General features: G+C 40.2%; 1 protein-coding gene across 1 annotated transcript in view; it reads right to left on the bottom strand.

The window, feature by feature from the left end:
- Positions 1-21,082, bottom strand: part of NDFIP2 (Nedd4 family interacting protein 2) — a 50,506-nt gene extending 29,424 nt beyond the window's left edge. The window contains exons 1-2 of the mRNA XM_075045981.1: positions 20,949-21,082; positions 1,120-1,276 (exon numbers count right to left, since the gene is read on the bottom strand). Coding sequence (XP_074902082.1) covers positions 1,120-1,276; positions 20,949-20,984 — 193 coding nt within the window. The 5' untranslated portion in view covers positions 20,985-21,082. The remainder of the gene's footprint in view (positions 1-1,119; positions 1,277-20,948) is intronic.
- Positions 21,083-26,076: the final 4,994 nt, after the last annotated feature.

Consider the following 26,076-nt stretch of genomic DNA (forward strand, 5'->3'; position numbering starts at 1 on the left):
TGCTAACTCCAGTTGTTCTATGAAAATCAGTTCTTCCAAGATTTCAGTTTCACTACATTCTTTTAAAAATGTTCCTTCTACCAAAATGGACCAGAGACTTCATTCTTATATATTGAAATAGTAGAACATCATCATATAGAATGGAATTATTAACAAACTGAATAAAAACTATTTAAAATACACCTTGAGCTTCCTCCTACAGCCAGCAGTAGTTTGTAACAAGATTGCTTACATGGTAAAGACTTGTCTACACAGGTCACATGGTAAAAAGATTTGTCAGCACACCAACACAAAGATGTTATATATAGCGATAATTCTGCATTGCTATGTGTTATACTTGCAATCACTGTCTCACAGAACAGGGACAGGAAATTGCTCCTTTAATCAACTTAATAAAATTAGGTTGGAGGTTCATTTTAAAATATTTATTTGGCACATGGGAGATGCAAATCCAAGCAACTTTGCTTAAACAGGGACTTCAATGTTGCCTGCTGCTAAGTCTCCCATACCCCAAAGAAAAGTCACAACCACACGAGAAAGGGAGCAGTGAATAAAAGCAGAAAAATACCCGTTACTCATTTTCCACAAGAATTTTTATCAAGAGCCTTTAAAGCAAAATGAATGTTTTCATGGCAATATTTTCACCAAACGATGGCACACACTTAAGAAATCTGAGTTTTGACAAATCAGTGCTTTGTTTTTTCTGGGGTTTTTGTTTTGGTGGGGGGTTTTGGTTGTTTTTGGGGTTGTTTTTTTTTTGTTGTTGTTGTTTTTTTTCCTAGAAAGAAGAAATTGCTAATGAGGTCTAATAATGGAGCACTACTCAAAGATGTAGATTAAATGTGGAACAGAACTATGAGCAGACTTAAATAAAACCTATTACACTAATTAATGAACATCCATTTAGTCTAGTAATTTGGAACAATAGGTGTAATTTAGAAGCCTGCTTCTTCTGAACAAACCAGACAAAAGGCTGTGCATGAAAGCATAGCTTTTTACTGCAATTATGTGCATAGGAAAAAGAAGAAGAAAAAACCATACTGCAGCATCGTACCACTTTGAACCAAGTGCTGATTCATACACACTCCTCCCTGACAAGCGGTTATGCAAGAAAAATACCTGAGGTCGCAGCTGCTTCTACAGCTATGCTACAGTAAGGTGGAGGGGAAGTGTCTGCTTCAGACAAGGCTGCCGTCTGGGGAGTCTGCTCCGTCTCTGCAGATGTGGAAGGCTGCTCAGCTCCTGAAGACTCTGGGGGGTCATCCTCATTGTGAAGCTTAGAAGAAAAACACACAGATTTCAGACGGGTTCAGGGAACGCCTTCCATGACAGCCTAGGACTTGCAGAACCATCTTCAACAAAACAAAAAGTATTTACAAAACAGCACATGACTACTTTCAGTAGTCCAGTTAAAACCTTTTAAGCAAACAGCTAAAGATAATCTTAACTGCCCTTTTTTTTTTTTTAATTCCCCCAACCCCGAAATTGATTTCTTTTCATCACTGATGTTCAGAGAGTCTTAAAAATTTGGGGGTTTTAATGTTTACTATATGGGAAAATGATGACTATAAAATACTTTATATTATATGAATATTTTCACACTATTACATTTTTTCTTAAATAAATTCATAAAATGTATTAACCCATTTTTAAATACAACAGATGAGCAACACTATCTTTTATTGTATTAATCTAGAAGAAACAAAAAAATATGACACATTTCTGCTTCTGTAACTAGGATTCCTATACTCTTGCATCTTGTCAGAGAGCTTGCCCACTCAAATTCTAAGACTTTTCAAAACATTCTGCTTTTCTTTACAGTCTGGAAAGAATCCTTCCCCTATAAAACTTTAAGCTGCCAGTTTGTTTGGTTGTTTAGTTTTTTTAAAATGCAGTTAACACGTCCAGTTAAGCTTATAGAGAAATAAGAATTTGGATAAGCAAGAATGTTGATTAAAACCATGGAATTTGGATCCACCAACTAATATCTTTTCTTAGAGAAAGTATTTTTTATTATTTTAGCTAAAGAGAAAGTATTTTTTACTATTTTAGCTAACTATATAGTGTTTAGAATATGAATCAAACTTTAAGAGGAAAGTGTACTAGCGTTAAACAAAAAAAGTGCTAGTTCCCACTAGTGTAAACTACAAGATGCCTAGAAGGCAACTACTGAAGCACCACATTAAAAACCCAGATAATAAGATTAGTAAATTGAATATATCTGAAAAAAAGAATTCTGTAACTTCAAATTGGTAGTTTCTGCAAACACCCTAGAGAAAATCATTATTTTAATTTCAATAACAAAAATATTAAGAATACTAAATTAATTTCATAGCAGGCAAATTACAATCAGATTATTGAAAAAAGCACGTTCCAAGAAGAAAGAACGCTAAATTCCTTGTTAAGTAGTGTAACATTCACACCAAAATTGCTTTGTGTCCAGAATATATTACAGTTCACAGAATGGTTGAGGTTGGAAGGGACCTCTGGAGGCCATCTGGTCCAACCCCCCTGCTCAAGCAGGACCATGTACAGCCAGTTGCCCAGGACCACGTCCAGACGGCTTTTGAGGACCTCCAACGGATAGAGACTCCACGACCTCCCTGAGCAACCTGTTCCAGTGCTCAGTCACACTCACATTATAAAAAATAAATTAAAAAAAAAGAAAGCATTTCCTGAGGGAATCTGGGAACTTGCTGTGTTTCAGTTTGTGCCTCCTGCCTCTGATCCTGTCACTGGGCACCACTGAAGAGAGCCTGGCTCTGTCCTCTTTGTATATAAATATCCTTCAGGTATTAACATACACTGACGAGATCCCCCCGAGCCTCCTCTTCTCCAGGCTGAACAGTCCCAGCTCTCTCAGCCTGTCCTCCTAGGAGAGATGCTCCAGGCCCTTCATCACCTTGGTGGCCCTTTGCTGGACTCTCCCCAGTATGCCCACGTCTCTCTCACACTGGGGAGCCCAGACCTGGTCAAAGCACTGTGGCCTCACCAGTGCCGACCAGAGGGAAAGGGTCACCTCCTTTGACCTCACGGCAACGCTTTGCCTAGTCCAGCCCAAGATACCATTAGCCACCTTTGTGGCAAGGGCACGCTGCTGGCTCACGTACAACTTCTGCAGGTCAAAAATTGCACGCCTTTCTTTCTAATGAAAACCTAAGGATTACAGCACGAATTACAAACATGGAAGACATTTCAATGGTAGGCAGGTAAATTGAAAAGATGGTTCAAGGGAAAACAGAAAATGTTTCAAAGAAGTTAGTGGAACAGAATAACTCCATGCAATTTTCATATGGCTTCTACCACACTCTTCTCTTTAAATGTGTCAATTGTAAAGGGAACTAGGCCTTAAGCCTCATTGTTTCTAAGACTGTTCATATCAGACATATAACTAATGATTAGAGATTGCTTTAGATGTGATCAGTAGAATGCAGGTGCTTATAAAACAATATGCACAAGCTGCCTATTTGTCCCATGTGTAGCCCTCACCATGGCTGGCTTAAAACCCAGTCAAGCTGAATCAAAAGAAGAAGGATCATACATCTGAGACCTAAGACACAGGAGTAAGTGATTAACTTTAGAGCAAGATAGATTAATAGAATAGACTGAGTCATTTTCAGAAATTCAAAGGTGATCTTTGATGTGTAAGAAGGTAAGTGATTGTGGTGACCGGAGACCTTCTGCCTATGACCACTAACTTCAGAAGAACTGGGACACGAGAACTGATGAGGTAAGATGATGAATGATAACAACATGGGAACTGAGATCAACTGGAAAATTACAGACTTTGGCCTGGGATAATAGGTGGTAAAAAGGTATATAAGACTGAGAAATTTTTGGAAGGTTGCCATTCACTGCTGTGGCGGCCCAACTCTGAGTTGTTAATAAAGCAAACCTAGAGAAACCCATGTTTGAAAATCCTTTAACACAAATTAGGAAAAGTGCTAAAGTTACTGGCTAAAGCATTGTTCACTGTTTTTCAGGAGTCCCTCCAAATACTGTATTCAAATAACTATAGCTTAAAGATTAAAGGGTTTATCTATACATATAATCTACATATATAGATACACAAATATGTGTGTGTGTATATATATATACACACAGGCATAATACACATATGAGCACATATTATTAAGGAGAAGGCACAATACACATATGAGCACATACTATTAAGGAGAAGTCACCTTCAATGGAACTGATAGGGGTTATTGAGGGGTTTTTGGTACTGAGCAATCAGGTCATTTAATGGCTAATCAGTGATCCAGAAGTAGTAACCTGAGAAATATGTATAACCATTTAGAGTAGTTAAGGCCAAAGAAAATAAAACCACTTCAAAATAACCTAATATATTTAGGGATAAAGCAAGCAAGTAAGAAGACAAAACATTCAATTCTAAAAAGGTTGAGCAGGTCAGAAAAACAGCCTGAGAGCTATAAATGTTATGGTTCTAAATTAAGTACAGTCATTCACAAGAAACATCTAGTATTGCAATGGATGTAGCTAAAATAAAACCATTTTTAAATAAAACTGTCATTTGATTAGCAGTGAGACAAAAAACAGAACACTTCTGGCATACTTCTACACTAACGGCTGGTACACACACCCTCATTTAGGATGTGTGTAGTTCTGACTACCCCACCACAACAACCAGGTCTATGAGTAGAGGAAGAAGTAAAGCCTAGGTTAATGGATTTCTGTTTGTTACCTCCATTCTTCTTCTCCTTTTGCCCTTCACTTCAATCACTGCAACTTCTTTTCCCTACCAAGCCATAGTATGTGCTGTCACTATCCTGAAGACACACAGAGATCCACAGCAGCTCATTGATCGAAGAGCATATTAATGCTAAAAACCCACTTTGACATTACCAAGGGAATTAATTTTGTGTATTCTACATGCTTTCTTAAAAGATACCTTTCTCCAAATTATCTGTAATTTCATAACAGTTACAAATGGAGGAGGTAACATGAGGATGGGAGAAGAACGTGCACATGAGACTTCTTGCCTTCAAACACCAAGTTAACAAGTCATTCAACTGTTACAGCAACTGCAATTAGGAAACAGAAAAATTCCATCCTAAGGGGTCCATACAAAAGAGTCCCATTATGCCCTTTAGTGCATTCAAAAGATCTTTATTTTGTAGGACTCATATTCAGAGACCAACCATTTCTATTTATCCTGTCTTCTACTATACAGACTTTTTGGAAATTCTGAAAGGCATCAAGGTTATCCTAATGCAGCAACTTAAAGAAAAATTGTAAGACTCCTTACAGAATACCCCATCACAAAGATCACAAGAAGTGGATTAAGCAGCTTGAGTGTTTACAGCTAGAATAACAAACAGAAGTTGTTCCACGAACAGAAACCAGCTTTTGTTAGCTCTCATTCAAGTGTCTAGTCTCCTAGTCTCTCCTCAAGGCAGCGCCCCTCCAGGGACTCCACTGGGGTAAAAACCAAACCAAAACAATATAAACCCACAGCTACAGCAGAACTTGCCCCAGCAAGCTGGAAATTTTGCCTATGCCAGCAGGGTAAACAGCAGTGGTTATATCATTTTGTCTTGCAGCAACTCTGCCTTGTCTTCACAGGGCACTCATTCTCCTCTGTGGAGTCACCAGTTTGCTTGAAACCAGTAGGAATCCAACTACCTTTGAGCCTCCCCCTCCCAGTTTAATTTTGGCTTACACTGGCTGGTAAATTTAGAAGTTATTTTTGGAGACAGGGGAAGAAGAGGCCTGACACTCTGCATAGGTTTCATTGCCATAGAAACCAAGCTAAAAAACATTCAGAAGGGAACAGAAAACGTCTGTTTCAAGGCATTACTTATGCTATGTACTTACAGGCTACCTGAAACAGCATTTAACATTAAAAGTATAAAAATCGTATCTAAGGATTGGGTTTTTTTCCCCCAATAGTAAATTAAAAAAGTGGCCAAAATAATCTTAAGGACTAAGGAGAACTCGCAGTTCATCATCCTAGCCCCCTCCCAAGCCCCCAGTGAACCAGTATACGGGAGTAAGCAATACAGCTGCTTTTGCCACGATTATGGTCAAAACAATTGCCAGGACCTGTTAAACTACAGACAACTGTAAATTAGTACCTTTCCCTGCCTCCCACCCTTGCATCTTAAAAGCAGGACGCAAAGACATTTTTTTTCCTTCACATCTTGGTCTGTACGCAGGTTATCTGACTGATTATATGGAGATTTACAATTTAAAAAGGGAATATTTTGTTATTAGACATATCACTCTGTCCAGGTGAACTGCCAATCCAGCTGAAACCAGGACACACTCTTCAACTGTTTATACAAGTATTTCAATCCCTGTTTTTGCAGCCCTTGAACTACAGTACATTACAGGCTCAAAAGTCATGAGGCTTAAATTCTAAAGATGTATCTATGTTAGGACACTTAAAATTCAAAGTTCAGTCAAGGAGCAATGACTCTTCTGCTACCAATGACTCAAAATCTCATGGTAACTACTAACGAGTGTACAGTACAGGAAAAAAACATTAGTTTCCTTCATATGACTTTCACCATATATGTTCTTCAGTTTCTTTCCAAGAAAAGCTCTATAAAACAATGATTCACTATTTCATTTCAGAAGAAGTTAAAATATGTGTCAGACCTTTCAGCACCAAAATATTGTGGAAAATACAGCTACCTTTATTTTATAACTTTTTTTTTTTAATAAATAATTTATTTTAAAAAGTATTGCATCTCCTCCTGTAATTTATTTCGTTAAGTCTTTTATCTTATTTGTGTAATTATTTCCAAAGTAATCAGATGCAGTGCAGTGCCTGCAATCAGCTGACAGCCTACAAAAAACATGAACCACAAGAAAGTGCTTAGTACAGAAGCCTTTACTGGGGGGACTGATGCAGATGCTTTTACTCCTTAGGCTTTTCAAAATAAAAGCTTAAACCTGGAGAAAGATCTCATTCTCTGCTTAACACTTTTCATTTACCTGCAGATGGTAATTTTGTCTGACCTACAAAAGTTTGCTTGCCTGGATAAACAGTTTGCTTCATTTGTGATGAACTGACTCAAGAGTGGCAATATAGGCAAGTCACTAAAATTTGCCAAGTTTTTAAAAAATCAGGAAAAAGGATGTAAGATGGTTTATGCCACCCGTACCATACATACACAAGATTAGAACGATGTTTTCTGATAAAGTGCATTAAAGCAGCACGCTGTAGCTTTAGTCACGCTCAGTGTAACACACAAACAGCAGTCACTATTTCTGTTACCTGATTTTACGCACGTTTTAAAAGCTGCTGCTTTCCTGTTTCATAAAATGATTTACAGAAATCAGTACATTATAAAATTATTGCAACGTAACTTCAACAGCACATTGCAAGCATTTTAAAAGACCTTTTTTATAAACATACACTATTTTCATGGTATTTATATGATTTCTTTAGTGTAGCATAAAATTATGCAAAGATACTGCCACACGGGGGGAAAAAAACCCCAAACAACCAAACAACTAGCCAGCTTTCTTTTCCTGTTTCCTTTTATACCTTTACTACTAGCTCATGTTGACAAAGCATGACTTTTAGGTAAGCTTTTGCGTAAGTTTTAGTAGTGATGGTTCTGCCTGGGGCACCACAGAGCTTCACAGCATTCTCAATAGCAACTGTAAATTACAAGCACTTTTAACACGTCCTCCTTTTTAGCCTTTCAAATGATATTACATTTTTGAAGAAGCTTGGCTCCTCCAGTTTTGACCTCACATTGACCAGTTCATGGGTTCTTTCAAACTGCATTAAAACAAATACAATGCACAGAAGCTCCATAAGGCTGGATCTAATATTCTGCTTTAAGTAAAAGCGTGGAAACAACCAAGTAGATCATGCAAGTTCAACCTTCATATGCAAACCAGTCAATTGGTGCGCTTACTCCACAAAAAACCAACACTTTTAACAACAGAGGTTCACCATCTTCACTTTGTAGAAATTAACATTTTGGTCTTCTAGAGTCAGTTTTTCAGACTATGTGAAAAGGTCAACCAAAACCATCCACTTTACTGCAGCTCTTATGCTGGAGGGAAGGGCATGAAAGACTCATCTCAAGATTGCCTGTGCAGTGCAGAAAAAGTATTCCAACATTTCTGCATTAGATTCATGACATCTTCCATACTGGTACACAGGTATTTATTCCACAGAAACTCTACTGTAGTAAATATGAGAAGTGTAACCCAACAGTAGGTTAAAAAGAAAACTGCTATCATCTTCATTAAGCTTTCAGGAAGCTTCCCACCTCTCTATTACACCTGATATTTTCATTTGCTGAAAAATTCAAAGGTCTTTTACACCTGCCTACTGTTAATGATTTGTAAATCTGTACTAAACTGTTCCCTACAAACGAGCCTTGAGATTGAGGCTTGAAAGCAGAATTCTCTATTTACATAAAAATAATTTTACTTGAGCAAATACAGGCTGTGTATTAAATGCTTGATTTGTAACAACATTTTGCATTTTTTCAGCTTTAGTAGTCTAAAAATAGGTTTATTAATCTGTAAATAGCAAAATACTAGCCTTGGGATTTTCAAGGGAAAAAAACAAAAGGAAATCTTGAAACAAAGTTTAATTCTGAACCAGTTATAAAATACTTCATGTTGGAGACAGCTTTGACCTCTCTTTACCAATCTCTATTGTTTCTGAATGACACCTAATATCTCAACAGCTCACGCTATTGACTATTACTTTTTTATTTTTAGAAAAATCCATAAAACCTATACCATTAACCCATAAATGCCATTCAAGTGTTAAGATCAATCAGCCCTAATTTAGGTCACTGGTAGCCACTGAACAATCAAAACTAAAACCAATAATCTGTAATTACACTTAGATAAGAAGTGCAAGAGTGGAAGAGATAAATAAATCCTTCTGCAAAATAAATATTTTAATTTCCTTGTTTATCAGGGAAAAAAAACATATCCACAACAGCCTTTGAAAGAAATATTTCACAATTTTGCAAAATTCTTGAGGAAAAAAACCAAACAAAAAACAACAAACCACATTGTATTCTAACTTACTAGCTTTATCCTCAGTATCAGTTTTATACTCTACCAATAAGGTAGTTTACAACAACCTCATGACTTTTTCTTCAGATTCCTGTTGCAACACCAACCTGCCACAAACCCGTGCAGACCAGCTAGTAGGAAGGCAGCACCAAACACTCTCCTGAAACACGGTCCTGGCCACAGCCACAACACTCCAGAGAAACTTTATCCTCTAGAGATTGGGGAGCCTTCAGACTAATAAATGCTCTACTAAGGTACTAAGCAATTAAGCTTATAAGGCACTTCAGTACATTCCAGTAAAACACAAGAGTCCAGCAACTTTCAGCTACTTTTTGCTTTTATCTATTCAAAACTAAGGGATCAAATTTGATCAGAATTCCCGACTGCACAGAACAGACCCACATCGGGTTTTTTCCCACCATCCCATCACTTGGCAAGCATCAACTATCACATACCCAGATCTAGCAATAGCCCTTCATGACAGTGGAGTGGTGGGTTTTTTTCTTGATGCATCTCTGCAGCAAGTTTTCAACAGTAGTCAGTATGTTAGAAGGTCAAAGGTGTAAAATCTGCACTAGAAGCAGGAAAGCAGAACAGAAGTCCATTGCTGCCATTCCACAGCTGTGCAGAAATACCAAGTGTGTCTGCTAAATAAGGATTAGGTACCATGGAAACCGACAACCACTGGAGGCAAACTTCTACCAAAAAGAATCCAAAGAGATTTATACTGAATGTTGTTGAAAAATATGTTGCAACAGAATGGCTCTTCTGCCAAAGTGAGACTCCTCATGTAAAAATGAAGTGATCAATAGCAAGTGAAAGTGTTTTACATGCACTTCACTTAAGTGATAGTTAAATAATTTTAGTCAGTTCTCTTTAACCCGAGATCTTTAACCTACTGGATTTTTCAAGGTGTTTTTTTTTTCTTTAAAAGCAGCTTATAAGCATGTCAGAAAAAAAAAAACCAAACCACAACAATTGTGATCAGGACTTTATGAAGGAAAAAAAAAATAATTTATATATATAATGTGTGTGTGCGTAGATAGATAGATATATATAGGTACATATACCTCCTTCTCCATCCCAATGGCTACTTTACATAGAACATTTTACTTGCTCTTTCATTTTTTGTGGACTACAATCCAGATTTAAACAATTAATTACACCTTTAACAGCACAACATACACATTTGCATTCACTCTCCATGGCTTCTGAGACATCTATTCCTTCCTACACCCCACATTAACAGCAAAAGTAGAGCTATTAGTAAAGAACAGTAACATACCATGTGTCAATATGAGAACTCTTTTAGAAAAGCAAATATTCTGGGACTAACGCTACTAGAAGTGTAGTGTTATCCTTTAAAATACATCCATTTCTCTCGACTTTTTTTTTTTAGGTTTCTTCTCTACTAAAGAATTATTCAGAAATAATTCTGAATACTTGAATTTCAGTATGATCCAAGCAGATATATGTTTCATATTTATTGCAAAATTATAAATTGGGCATAGTTTCCAAGAGTTTTTCCTATTGCATCGTTATAGGAGTTGATAATAAAATTTGTCAACAAAAACCTGATGTCTCTAATACTAACAAAGACTACGCCTGGGAGCAACATTTTTCAAATCTTCAAGCGTGACTATAAAAATATTTCTAGGAAAAAAGTTGGTAAAAGCTTACTCTAAAGCTTGAACACAATGAGATATTGTAACTCTGATCTACTCTAGAATATAGAAGTTACTAAAAAGATTACCATGTACCCTTCTGTGTGTCAAATGGTAACTCAAGAACAGCTTGAGGAACTGGTTGAAATTCTATTAAAAAAGTACAAAATGAGGCTCTCCTCCTTGAATGCTTTTTAGTCAGAAGTAAGAGACCCATTAATAAAACAGAAGTATGCTACCGAGACCAGTGGTCAGTCTAAGGAAGTGTTCCATCTCCAACACAATCGTCACCGCTGATGGACAGCACACGAGCCTTAGTCACTTACTTGCCATCCATTTTCCTCAGGCTTCCCCGACATTAACAGCCACTGTATTATGGCTGGTAAAGTGTACATCTCTGCCTATTCCATTTGCATCTGTTATGGATTTGATGTGCATGAATTTGTGTTCCTGAATCTGCCAGTACTATCTGCCTCAATGATCTTGTGTATTAACAAACTGCATATGCTCACTTCAGCTTGTGTAGTTTCTTTTCCATGATTTAAATCAAACTTCAGTGAGCACCCTCCAGTTTCAATATTGCACATTTTGGTGAATAACAGCTCCACAACTGCTTTATTCACTGCCTTGGTGACTCTGTAAGCGTTGATCACTTCCAACTCCCACCACCCATTTCAGACACCACTTCTAAGAAGTCTGCTTCCCTTTACCTTCTGTAGCTCCTCTAGGCTCCTCTTGTGAGAGAACAGAGCTGCATACAGTACCCAACACGTGGGCAGGTCCCAGGTTTCATACAATGATGCTTCCTGCTCATTCTCACTATCTTCCCTGACGATGGACAATGCTTCATCAGGATTTGTTGGCAGCTGCCACTAGCTGACAGCTTCAGTAAACCATCAGTGACAGCTCCAAGAACTGCAAGTCAATAGGTCATGTCTTTACTTACCAGCAGCTTTACAGAATCACTACAGAAAATGGATCCCGGTCACCCTGAAGTTGCACAGCACATACAAAACCATAAAAGTAGAGGGAATAGGAAAGCCTGTAAAATTAGGAAATGGACAGGGCTGTCCATTTACCAAGAGTAAACTCAATATTCAACAGTTAGTGCCAGCTTCTATTTTAGCCTACATTCATCTGAGCTGAAGAATTCAATGTTAATTGAAAAAAGCTGAACATTTCTCTAAATATATGTGTATTTTACTTAAAGGCCCAAGTACAGTAGAAAGGCTCACACACAAAGCTTCCTAATGAAGACAATGCAGGAGGATGCTAAAAATGGCAAATTCATTTTACAAAGGGAAAGATAATGAAAAAGAGGAGTTTCTTCCTGCAGAAGTATCATGGAAACTGAACTGCAGAAGCAGCTTACAGTTTCACCTTAAGTCTCTGATTTGAGAAAAGCAGCAAAAAAAGGACTTGAGTTTGTGTCTCCTATATCACATGTAAGTAAGTGTCCTTGAAAATTCTGCAAGGAAACTCTGAAGAAAAACTTCAAATGTCTCAACTTTATTGACAACACAGAAGTTTTATCACTTGTGTACTTGAATAAAACTAGCCAAGAGCAACAGTTGCCTACTCAACAGTACAGAGTAGCCCAAAATGAAATCATTAATTAAATAAAATATAAAACAGAGGATATTATTAATAACAGCAAACTCTCTATTCTTATTAGTGGGTCAATCGTGCCTGACTTTTTCAGCATAACTCATTTTCTTAGTAACTGGAAATGGAGTACTCAAGCTCCTCTATTTACAGAGATAATACAGACAGAAATTTCAACAGCTTAAAAAACCCACACACATACACACCACCAGCTGAACACACTTATTGTGCGTTGCATGCAGAAGAACACGCTCTACTGAAAAGATTCTCATTTTGATTTGTTGTCTTTCTCTTCCATCCACTATGGGATTCACAGCTCTAAAAAGATTTAGTAGCAAAGACAAACACAAATCACACAACAGCAATGAACGATAAAGGCCCTTTCTTTAAAGAATGCATGTTTATGTCTCAACAGGTAGTACTGATTTTTTTCAACCCTACTGTTAAGGAGTGCTGACTAAGCATTTTAAAGCAAACCTGCAAAACATGTGGCCCAGAGGACAATTCTCTGGACCGTTCAGTTGCTAGATGGATGATGCATACATCTGGAAGCAGGCACTTTCCAGCAGGTTGTTTGATTATAAGGCAGATAAACAAAAACAAAACAAAAAAAGTAGCAGTCCAGGAAGCTCACCTCTTTGGAAGAGAGCAGAAGACGACCAAACTAGTGCTACCTCTACACCATAGGGAGTATTAAAAAAAAAAAAAAAAAAAAAAAAGTAGCAGACATCTAGGTATGCGAGAAAGCTACATGGGCCACACTCTCATCATCACTGTGGCGCAGCACAGCAGGGCTTTAGTGGCCTGCTCCTTTGTTCAAATTATGCACTCTCCTTCTAGAATTTGGAACAGGTTCTTAAGAGTAAACAACTTGTGCAAGTCTTTTTTCTAATCGTTTATTCTATGCATTTGATGCAAATCAACTTTGTGACCACAACTCTGGAGTTTCAATTAAGAGTCTTAATGCTTTAGTACACTCCTTAAAAATACTTTAAGTGCTGTTTTCCCTTAAATTCCAAAACAAGACAATTGATTCCAAGTACCAATATCAAAATGGACAATCAGCCTCAGTATCACCCAGGACTCTTATCCCAATTTTCTCATGCTTTACCAAAGGCATCACTCACTCCTCAAAGATGACAACTGTTAACTACACTAACCATTACCAAAGCAATGCTTAAACATGAGCTTGTGCTACTTAAAAAAAAAAAAAGAAAGAACTTATTTTCTGCAATAAGGAGATAATTGATACTGTAAGCATCCTCTTGTCAATAACCTTTCCGCAAGGCTGCTCTACATAACCTTTCCAGATTAATCAGGGAAAAGCAAAAAACACATTCAATAATTGAAGCTACATATACATCCTTACCAAGGGCACAATTCTGACCTCTCCTACAACAATAATCAGTCAACATTAATAGGATTACTGCACAGTATTTTACCTTTTGACAAAGCTAAAACAGACAAACTATGTTTGTGAATATGTTAAGTTATCATACAATACTTGGAGACCAAAATTTTTCTTCAGTTTTTTTATTGGAAAGCCACGTTTTACAAGGAAGATGACCAATTTCTGCCAAGCACCGTGAACGGTAACTCAAGAAAAAGAAAAATGGGATTACAAACAGAAATGAAGTAATATACAGGTTATTGACCAGATTTTGTTGTGTCTACACCACTCCAAGTTTGGAGACTTGTCTTCTAAATCATTCTGTCCATTCCAAACACAGTTGGAGGAGGCACAGCCAGGGATGGGATTGGGGGGTGACTCAATATCTAATGTTTTGGCTATAGAGTGATTAAGTTAGGCTGTATCAGTTTTAGGTTAATCTTAGCCTACAATAATGGAAACGATGCTTAAGTGGAATAAAACAGTTAAATGTTAAAATGGAAATATATTTTCCACTTTCGCTGTAAATCTCAAAGCCGTAAGGCACCCGCATCCTGACACGTGCTGTGTGAACCCTGTCTGTGCAAGTCTGAAATGACTTCAGCACAAAACAGAAGCAATTAGTCATTTTCATTAAAAACACAGCTGGCGAAGGGGGTGCCCATTTTACTAAAATCAGCTAGCTGTGACAGTACTTGTCCAGGAAGTGGGACACCTAAGCCTGAGGCAGCTCAAACCCACAGTCTTGGCTGTGCAGTAGCTCAGTTTCAGTAGGAAGAGCTGGCAGTGCCTCTCCAACCTAACAAGTAGCCAATTTTTTTTCACTCTTTTTTTTACTCATAATGTCTCAGGATTACTTTTCTTCTCCGTTTGAAAATGGCTTGCCTAATGTGGGTATACTGATATATGCCCATTTGTTTATTCCCCTTTCCAAAGTAGCTGACCTACCTGAAGTCTAGAAGAAGATCTGAGGCTATGAAACTCAATAGAACATTCAAATCTATGACTGTAAACTGAGCGCTGAGGTGTCACAAAGTTAGGCATGATGACATTACCCATTGCCACATCTTCCCTGTTTTGTCAACACTATCACTGGGAAGAAAGTTTCAAAATAAGCCTGGAACTAGCCATTTGTCAAAAGTACCTCATATCCTCATGTAGACGACTGCTACTAACATTTTGTATTAATGTAGCACTTGATTTCCCAGATTAACCTGATGTGGTTCCCATCACATTTTTCAGATACGAACAAGCTGAGACAGTGCGTAGAGTTTCTCTTTTTTAAAGTAGCATGAAAAGAACATCTAGCTTGGCCACATCGCAGCTGACTTCTGATAAGAACCCTGCTATTTGAAGGCATGTTATTCCTGTTACTGAACATCTACCTTTTTTAATAGGATTAGAAGACTTACTAGACATGGCATGTATGTGTGCCACAGCCTGAAGCTGTGCTTTACATGACATGACTTAGTGTCACTGCACAGATCACATACATCTTTCTTTTGGCTTTGTGCACCTTTCAAGAACCTGAAGATCCCACAGCTTCACAAGACAGGCCACCAGAAAGGACAGTCCTCTTCCTACCCTCCCCTCCTGCACTACCCTCGTGCAGACTCAACCTTACATTTTGGCCTACCAAGTTCTTTGGAGAAAAACCCGAGTGGAGCAAATCAGTTACATTTTGCTAGTTTTTACTATTCACTTTATTTTGTTCAGCACGGTAAAACTGGTGCCCTATATAACTAAACCAATTTGTGTGTGAACTACCTTATGTCCCTCTATGCCCACGCATAGAGGAAACTGCCCACATGCCACAACCTGTGCCCACATAAAGAACCAGAAAGCTATTGTAACTGCTGTCACCCATGCTGTACCAGTGAGCCAGTGTTTATTCCTGTGACCCAGTTGCAGACCTGGGTATTACATCTATGACCCTTCAAAAGAGATCCAAAAACCAGACAGTGATGGCAATACACAAAGTTAAACCACCCTGCTTTAAATTTACAAAAGGGAATAGGCAGAAAGGATTGTACCTGTCCAGTACCTCATGACCTTGACTTAGACAAAACATACAAAGAGACTTGAGGTTTATTTCCTTGTTCATATAAAACATGACAGTATTTAGAAATTAATGAAAAACTGAAAGAAAAATGTAAAATGCATTAACTGCATCACTACTGTAGCTGCAAACATACCTCAATGTTTCTAATTTTTCTTCTTCATTTGTAGCAGGATTCTTCATAAAAAATAGGAAGAAGTGTTTATAAAAATATTAAAGCTATTCTTTCAAGACAAAACCCACTATGTTTAATAGACAAATCTGTCACATGTAAAAATGTTACAGAAATAAATTCAAAATTTAAAATGTTTATTATTAAATTCCCCAAAACAATTAAAATGCAAGGATAGCCCATTGTTTGAAAGGGTCATTTACCTCATTTCCGAAGATCCTCATTTGCCCTTCTAAACTATTATAAGGTCTCTGCTAGGTGTTTCATGTGCAAAAAAACCAGTGCACTGAAAAAATTTATCTTCAGTGATTAAAAGGTTCATATCACTAAAAACATCAGTGCAATTCTCACAAGCAAGCAACAGTAACGCTTATCACTTCATGCATCTTTACTCAGTATTTTTCAGTATTATAAACATAGTCCCCTAGATGCAGTATTTTATCTTCCAGTTATGATATCACCACCAGATCTGTGGAAAGCAACAGGAATTCCACAACTTAAGCCAGCTCGATCTATTCAGTAACACCAATTACGTAAGAGTTCTCCTAAGACAATAAATACTATAGAAAATATGCTAGATATAAGCCAGGGGTCTTGTATCAAGGGTGTAGAATAAACAATATTTCGGTTTTCATTTGCCAATCACTATTAGGCTCAGTCCCGTGAAAAGGAGGAGGAAGAGATTTTTCTTTGTGCACATTTCCTGTGTAGGTTGACTTTCATGTGTCTGAGACCTACAAAGACAACTTGACTTTGATTAAGGTTTTTAAGCAGATAACACCATGACAGTAAAGAGTCAATAACAATGGAGTTGAGATACAGAAAATTAAGGCTTATCTGAGGTAATTGTAAAACTATTCACAACACGCAGCATTATGCAGGCAAATGGATTGGAATAAAGCATTTACAGTAGCAATTTTCAGCTCTTAACCCTGTTTCTATAAAGCACACACAACCTACATTTGTACACCTTTAAAAATCACAATTTCTTTATCCCCTTACAGACCTGTACAACAGCAGGCTGCCGTCTCAGAGTCTTGCATCACACATGACTTACAAACCCCACCAAACCCTGGTGCTACAGTGGCAATGGCAAGTTCGGTGACAGCTAAACTGACATCAGTGTGGACTGCTGCCTTTGGCTCCATCTGTCCCAGTTTGCTACCTACCCATTTTACCACTTACCTCTGACCACCCCATAAGTCAAAGCCTGATGACTACCTGACCCTGTATTGATAATCCAAAGCTTTAATCAAAAAAGACTGGGGGAGACCAGCATTGATTGTCATTCTTAAGCAGTTCAGCATGTAAGTCCTGCAGCCTTCAATGGGATTTTTGTGCCTAAATCACTCATATGCACGTGAATTCTTCCCTCGTGACTCAGTTATCTGGAAAATCACATTTCACAGAGGAAAAAAAAAGGCAATCTCAAGCTTTAATACTTAGTTGCTCACCCAGTTTTATGCACTGCAGAAAAAGGCTGCATTTCTTTTTCTTTGTTTCAGTATAGATTCACAAAGCATCATTCGAATCACTTTTTCTGCAAACAAGCTGGACTAGGAGCAGACATTTCAGACAAGATAGTAATGCATAAGTTAAGGTCAGGTGACAAAGAGCTAGAAGGTAAAAGAATCAGAATGATCACTGAAGAATTTTTATTATATTTTCCTAAAGTTGATGCCTCAGTCCCCTTACCTAACAACAAGCAGAACAGGGGAAGAAAAAGAAAAAAATACAACGATAAGGAAACGACACAACTGAACTGACTATAACTGTAATGAATGTAAAATTTAAGACACGTTTACCAACAGGATTGCAGCATGCAAGTGACTAAGGAAAAAAAGGGAAGTAAAGCTAAACAACAAAGGTTGGCTAATTTACTTCTGATGTCATATTCCTGCAGGGAAGCATGACAAATTCTTACCCATCAATTAGTTGTCTTTTTGTCCTATGAAGAGAGGACAAAAAAGGAGGGGCAGAAAGCAATACAAATCACACATGCCTGAGGCAGATAGTTACGTAATGCTGATGTACCCTGCTCTTTGCTCATAACACTCACTTTGCTGCAATTCCAAGTACCAGCCTTTTAACAGTTGCCTGGTTTGAACGTTTTTAAACTGCTTTTTAAATAAAACGCAGATGCACAAGAAAGAATAAGATGCAGAACGAAGCTTTAGTGCTATTTCTGACAGAGATAAAAAACAAGAGAAGCTGACGGTTAGCTTTATGATCAGACGTTTTCTGTTTCATAAGAAGTCATAAAACTGGCGTGTTGTGCTAAAGCTCAAAACTAAATTGCCAGCCATTCTTGAAGTCTTTTAGTTTAACTTACTTGAAGAAACCACAAATAAAAAGAGGCAGCAGTGAGATAGCTCCTTCAAATTCAGCGAAGCGCTACTGTCACTGCCAGGAACAGAAATGCAAGTCAGTAATTCCTTCGATAATAATGTACACCTATAATTCTTTTTATTTAGAAGAGAACTTGCCCTGAACAGAGCAAAACAGATCAGTCAGAAGTAAAGGAAGAACGGGTACAACTGAAAAAAAAAGTTTTTACTATTATTCAGAATGGGTCAGATTTCATAAGCTTAGCACTAGGGAGTGGGACGTTTGCAAAACTAATGTGATATTAGCCACGTTAATGCATATTTCTCTTCTGTATTTTGTGCTTAAGAATTGGGACACAACCATAAATCTGCAATAATCTATTGCTTAGCACCTATCACAGCCATTATGTAAGCAAATACATCATAACACTTAAGATCACATGCTTGAATAATCAGGTGCTAATTAAGTATATCTGCAATTGCCTTGTTCCTTTCCATTCTCTGACCCAACAGAGCAAGTAAATAACATTACAAAAATCTCAATGTCTAGCAGTCAGATATAACAGAGAGAAGATAAAACAATACGCTTTTTCCTATGGGACAGTAATCAGTAAGGTCATATTTTAAACTCTGGAGTACATCACAGATTAAGATGGCACTTCCATTGTGACTTACAACAGATTCAATGGAACTTAATGTGCTGTAATTGCAAAGGCTTCAGAGAACACTTCCGTAACAAAATTCAGTGACACAAATCGATCACAAAGTTTAATATACACAGGGAACTGAAGAGGCCAACTCCTGCTGTTGAATATTAAGATTAGCCCTTTTGGAAGGCCACACCAAAGAGCGTTTACCCAAAGCTGGGCACCAGCATCATCGCTGAAAGTTCCTAATCAGATTTAACATAAAAATATTACGGAGACAAATTATTTCTTCATTCCATCTTACTGGGTTTTTTTCTACTCCTTTGAGTAATGGAATTAAGTTTTCCCTCATATTTGTCTAAAGTTTAATAGCATATATTGTTAATATCTTTTAAAACGTACCCAGGTTACTTCAGGCCTCAGGGAAGATAGTGTTTGTAGGCTCTTAAGAAAATGCTCTGCCAGCATTTTCATTCTCCTTTGCAAAAAAGAAGGAAAGCCTTTAGGACTTCTGCCAATTCCAAGCTATGGTAGCGTGGCACAGGAAAAGAAGCCTGCTAGAAAGCACTTGGTGACCGGCTAGCATGCTAAAGGCATACGTCACTCCTGAAAAGTCACAGGGTGCCAGGTGTGTTCGTCAGCTACATGACAACCCCAGTATATAATCGTCCAAAAACATACAGAAATTTCCCAAGCTGCAAGACTAACAAAATAAATATTCCAAACCTATTACAAAGGTTTTCTTATTACTTTTTTTTTAGATCATAACCTAAGAACAATTTGAATGTAAGTATCAGTATATAGCTCCACATGTGCACAGAAGTAATACTTCCGTGGACATTGTTTTCACTGCTCAAGCTGTAAAACACAAACAGTAAGAGAAACAATTCAGGATTTAGCTGTAAGATTGTAGCAGAAATTTGAATTAGTAGCAAAGATTTCAGACTTTCGTAGTATACCCTTACATACATAGCAAAGTCGTGAAGTACAAGGAACTGAAGGATGAAATTGAAACTTTTGAGGAGACCGACTGCACCTAAGTCATTTTTGCGACCAATAATCAGGAAAGCTCATCTATTTGGACACTACGCTAAAGACCACAAGGTTAACATAACTGATGTTGAACTAACGACTGCGAGAAACAAGGGGTACCCATCGATTTGGGCAGGAGGAAAAATCTCTGCATCCCAAATGATTATTTCTATAGTGAAGTTCAGGAAAGAAAGAACGGGCATTTAAACTGGACTCAACGAGCTGCAAAGCACCGAGGACTGTTCTTTAACGAGACAGCGTGTGCTCGGGTGTGTTTGTGCCTCTGCGTACCCGCACACGGAGGCTTACCGAAGGTCAGCCTCCTGCGTTTTACAGCCCCCCGCGCCTAATCTTCAGTAAGTCCGTGTGTACACAGGCGCACCCCGGCTTAAAGATGACAGCACGCACACGCCCGCAGCCCGGCAGCCACGAGCTGCTCCGAACATCACGGTTTTAGGGCAGAAACGCCGCTCCGCTCCCCGGCGCGGACCATCCAGAGATGGCTGACCCTGCCCCTTCCCCAGCCCCGCAGCCAGGCGGCCGCTCAGCCCCGTCCCACTGCCGCCGCCTCACCGCCGGGGGACGCGCTCGGGGAAACCCGCCGCCCCCGGGCCGGGACCCGCCGCCGGGGAAGGGGGGGGGGCGGGCAAAGCCGGTTTCCCGTGCGGGCCCCCAGCGCGGCCGAGGCCGGCCGCCCGCCCGCCCCCTCAGAGGCCGCCAGGGCTGCCGGGGGGATGGGGGCGGGGGGGGAGCTCCCGCCGGGGCCGCGCCGCCCGGGCAAGGCCCGGCTGTCAGAGGCCACGCCGCCACCGCCGCCGGGGCAGGGCGGAGGGGGGGGGTGGGACGGGGCCGCGCTCGGGTCCGTACCGACGGTGGAGAAACGCCGGGGGGGCCCCGCCAGAGCCCCGCGCGCGCGGGAGCCGAGAACCGCGGGGGGAGGAAGGACGCCCCGGCCGCCCCCCCCGCCGCCGCCGCTCCGAGGAGGCGGGGGGAGGCGAGCAGGGCCGAGGCGGGGACGCCGCACTTACCACTCGGTATCGGCTGGCGGGCTGGTGGTGATCCATCCCGGCCGCCCTCGGAGGCGCACAGGCGGCGGCCGCAGCTCCCCCGACCGGCCCCTCGGCCCTTCCTTCCTCCCTCCCTCCCTCCCTCCCTTCCTTCCCCCGACGACCGCCGCCGCCCCCCGCCCACCCCGGCGGCGGAGCCGGCGCAGGCCCCGCCCCCTCGCGCCCCGCCCCCGCCAGGGGAGGTGCCGGCGGGGCGGGGCGCGGGCACCGCCCCCTCTCAGTGACGCACCGCCCCCTCTCGCTGACGCACCGCCCCCTCTTCACTGACGCACTGCCAAACGCGTGCTCCGCAGCGCGTGCCTCCGCAGCCCCGCGGCTGCCGGGCGCGCATGCGCGGAGCCGCGCCGGGGCCGCCCCGCCCCGCGCCGTGGTCGGGCGGCGGGAGCCATGGTGTCCCCACGCCGGCGGGTCCGTGGCTACGTTGGACGCTGCGTGCAGGCGGGGCCGCGCCGCGCCGGCTTCCTCCTCCGCCTGCCGCCCCGGCCTCGGTCCTCTCCCCCTGTGTCCTTCGGGGGCTGCTGAGCCCGCGGTCTAGCCTGCGGCCTCCCGCCTGTGGGCATCGCCATCTTGTCTGCCGCTGCTGAAGGCACCGAGGGTCGCTTCGTCCTGCGGATCCACGAGGGCGAGGGCTGTTGGAGGCCCTGGCCCTGCTGCAGGCCCGCACGTTGTGCTGTGCTGAGCTGAGCCTGCTGGCCGTGTCAGCAGCCATCCTCGGCCTCTTCCCAGAGGCGTACCTGGCGCCCAGCTGGTGACAGGTGTCTGCATCTCGTCCCTTTCCCCACTCTTTAATCTGCAGTAATGTTCTGTGAGGCTGTTAGGCCCCAAACCCATGCCCTGCTTAGATATTTATCTCCACAGGGTGAGAAGTAGAATATGGCACAGAAGCCATCTTGGGGACCTGGAGAATGATTAGGAATAGGCATCTACCTGAAGTGGTTGATGAGTCATGAGCCCATGTGCAAACACCCTTCTGTGACAAGAAAATGTGACTTTCTTCTCTCTTCCTCCTAAAACTGTATATGTTTATGAACTCCTGGGGTAAAAACTGAAAAACGCCTTCCCCCATAGCGGCATATCAGATGAGGTTGACTCATTCCTAGGTTCCCAAACTGTCAGAGATGTAGCTGTGGTACGAAACAATTTCAAAATAGCTGTAGATGCAGCTCCTAGTTGCAGTGGAGCATCTGTACGTGTAGCGGAGTATAACTGATCTGCAAGGTAAATGCTGTCAAAAAAGCAGCTTCTTGCTGTCGCTAATGGCTTGCACACGGAGCTTTTTATCCTGCAGCCGAGATCACTGCCTTTATCCAGGCTAGGACAGAGGCTGACCTGTGCAGTGAGGTAGGAGTTTTCGTGCAAGCAGTCATTACTGTTAACCTGGGTGAGGACGTGGGGGAGTGGACTTAAGTCCCACTAAGTGCGTGTAGGAGGGCAGAGAAGTGGAGAGTGAGCTCAGAGTTTTGTTTCTAGATGGGGGGTGAGAGTGAAGATACACAGGATTATGAGGGAGGAGGAGGTGGAAGCATGAGGCTTTCTCTGTGTGCCCAGGCCCTTGCTTGCAGCCCGTAGCTGGTTAATGCAGCAATTACTAAAGCTACCCGAACAAAACAAGTTTGCGAAGTTCGGGCCTACTCTATTGTTTGTTGCATTTGTTATGTTCCTCATAGAAGAACTCTGTTGCACATCAAAAGCCCTAGCAGTTAGGAAAAAATGTTGGCAGAGAAATATGGGTTAGAAATGGATTAATGTTATTATTTTCCTAACAGGATTTCCTCCTTTTTCCCCTTTCCCTCTATACACAATGAAATTTTCTATGTTTAATTATTCTGTCTTAAAAGCAACGCTTATTAGTAAAGGTCATACTGAGTTTAAGAATAGTTTGTACAGATTACTGCACTGTGCTTCAGTTACCAAATAGAAGGAAAATCTCTTAATTATATTACCAGATTTCATGGGAAATGGGATTTGGACCATTCATGTAATAGGTTTAACTTCTAGTGTCATCTATACTGTTAGAAACAAATTTCCCCAAGGTAAATTGTTTCTGAAGTGTTGCATGTGACACCTCGGCCTGGGAAGATGTTTCCTGAAAAGTGGTGTACGAATCAGAAGTGGAGTGTTGATCTGAAATTTTGAAAATGTCAGCTGACCTCCATGGGTTTTTTAAGATTTTTTTTTTTTTTTATCTCAGGTCTGTGGAATACACTGTCTTAGAAACTCCAACTTGGGCACTAGTTGATAGCTGCCGGATAGCATTTCAGTGTGTAAATGTTTGAATACAGTTGAGTAAGCATATATTAAGATGTCACTTTCAGGTTTGAACTTGTGCAAATCACTTCTTTTAAGGGAAGAAAGGACAGTAGGCAAGAACCAGAATGTCTTTAGTAGGGAAATTAGAAAATATTCCATAGAGATTGGGGAAAGGGTCAGTAGAGGTAGTAAAGGTGTGTGGGGGAGGGCGTTTCATACCTAGGGACAAATTTTGGATGGGTGATACAACTTAGGGGATACAGAGACACAACTTCTTTTTCTTCAGGAATATTATCAGTGTACTTTATGGGATTTATAACAGACAATGTGACTAATTTAGGCTTTAAATATGTCCATCTTTCAGTTAGTATTCTTTCTGGAACATTGTAACTTTTTTTTAAAGCTATGTAACTAGATAGGAGGCTATGTCATTGTACTGGTAGAAGGCTATAATAGGAAGGTCATGCATTGCTGTCAGATTTTTGTATTTTCAAAATAGTGTTATCTGCATATTTTAATTTAACTGTCTGGTTCCAGAAGTTTTGACTATGACATAATATTGATCTATAATGCAAAGTAATCAGCAAGCACTAAGGCACCTTTAAATCACAGAACCACAGAATCACAGAATGGTTGAGGTTGGAAGGAACCTCTGGAGGTTATCTGCTCCGACCCCCCTGCTCAAGCAAGGCCACATAGAGCTGGTTTCCCAGGACCGTGTCCAGATGGCTTTTGAGTATTTCAAAGGATGGACACTCCACAAGCTCTCTGGGCAACCGGTGCCGGTGCTCGGTCATTCTCACAGTAAACAAAAAAGTGTTTCCTGATGTTCACAGGGAACCTCTTGTGTTTCAGGTTGTGCCCACTGCCTCTGGTCCTGTCACTGGGCACCACTGAAAAGACCCTGGCTCCGTCTTCTTTGCAGCCTTCCTGCAGGTATTTATACACATTGATGAGATCCCCTCTGTGCCTTCTTTGCTCCAGGCTGGACAGTCTTAGCTCTCAGAGACTTTCCTCACAGGAGAGATGTTCCAGTTCCTTCATCATCTTGGTGGCCCTATGTTGGACTCTCTCCAGTATGTCCACGTCTCTCTTGTACTCTCTTGTACAAAATACATATTGAATATGAGAAATGTGTATTTCAGAACTGTTATCACTTTATTACTTAGATGAACAAGTCATGCTGACTAAAACACTTTTTAATACTAGTTTTAAGATTTACTTTTTCAGTTTGACCTTAAACCTTAAGGGCCTACAGTAAATGTTAGCACTGTTTTCTGGATCCTGCAGTAAATTGTTTATTTTAAAAGATCTGTATTTAAGGAAGCATAAACAGTTCTAAATAGCATGTGAACAAAATAGTGTCAAAATGACATTTAAAGAAAGTATTGCTTCAGATTTGTTTTAGGAAAGAAGAGACTTAATTGCTCTTAGTCAGCAAGTTTACAACAGTTTAAACTTTGCTCCACCATGAAAACGAACCAAAAAAAGAATCTTCTTGGTAGTAATAGCTGTTGCAAGCTCAGTTCTGCAAAAAGTTGACTTGAAGGATGTGATCTGAATTCAGACAAGTCTGAACATAATTGTGCAAAGGCAAGCAGTACAAGACTGTTAGCAATTTTAAACTTGTTTTTCATTCATTATTCAATCAATGACCAGCAAATAAGAAAGCACTATATTTAACTTTACACTTCTTCACCTATATAAGCCTATTCAAATTTTTAAGGTTTCCAATGGAACTTATATAATAGGTAGATTTTAGAACTGGGTTAATTTATCTTAATAAACATACATAAAACCAATACTGCATATTTACATTACTCTACAATTTTGTACTATTTTAAGTAAATATTATGCTTACTGTCCTATTTTGCTTGCTGTACCATATAAAGAATTTAGAATAAAAGTTGTACATTTCTATCCAAAAACTGAACAAAAAAAAAAAGAAATTCAGTTTTTGTAGCTTTGTTTTGCATCTTAAGCCTTGGTTTTCAAACCTCTAGTACAGATAATGTCAGGAGGAAATAAATAGATTTTTCCAAATGTAAATCTAATGATATTAATGTACCTAATTTACTCATGGACTGACCTGAAACCAGGCTGTGAATTTACTGATTGTATATGTTTTCCTCACTGTTTTCAAACTCTGTTTATAAGCTATTTATTTTTAATTCCATGTTCTTAATTATGTAAATGGCACAAAATTTCTGATCCCTATATGGCTTTAGATAGCTACTTTAAGCAGGAAGTTGGCTTAAAGAAACCACTGGTACTGAATTTCCTGGAGAGAAACAGGAGAGGTTGGCTTGGTTTTCGTTTCTTCTCCTTTTTTAGGCAATATAGTCCATGCCAGAGCCATCATTACAGGAACACTGGGCTATTCTTAAGGTTTCATAGCTGAATACAGCTTTTCAATTACATTGTCGTCATCTTTGTTCAGTGTGTGCGCACATGTGTACAGTCTTGTAAATCTGGTCCTTGCATATGTCCAAGTACCGTACGGATATATCTGAACCAGCTTTAAATGTCATTAGTGCAACACAGAGCTCAGAGTGGGAAACATCTCGAGTATTTGCCTTGGTCTAGGATAGATTTTGCAGTCCGCATGGATCTCTATGCTGCCACAGCTATTTCCCATTAGCCTTGGCAGCAGTTTTAAACTAGTCCAGGTATATTCTGACAAGCTCATATCTGTGCATAGCTGTATTTTGTCTAAATTGGTAGCTTGGTCAGATCCCTATGTCTCTGTTGCCTCCATTACACTAATTACCTTTGCTGGCCACAGGCATGGTTAAAAGCAGGAGACCATAGTGAGGGAACATTATATGCCAAACAGACA

This window comes from Buteo buteo, chromosome 14 (genome assembly GCF_964188355.1).
Source record: "Buteo buteo chromosome 14, bButBut1.hap1.1, whole genome shotgun sequence".
In the NCBI taxonomy this organism is placed as follows: Eukaryota; Metazoa; Chordata; class Aves; order Accipitriformes; family Accipitridae; genus Buteo; species Buteo buteo.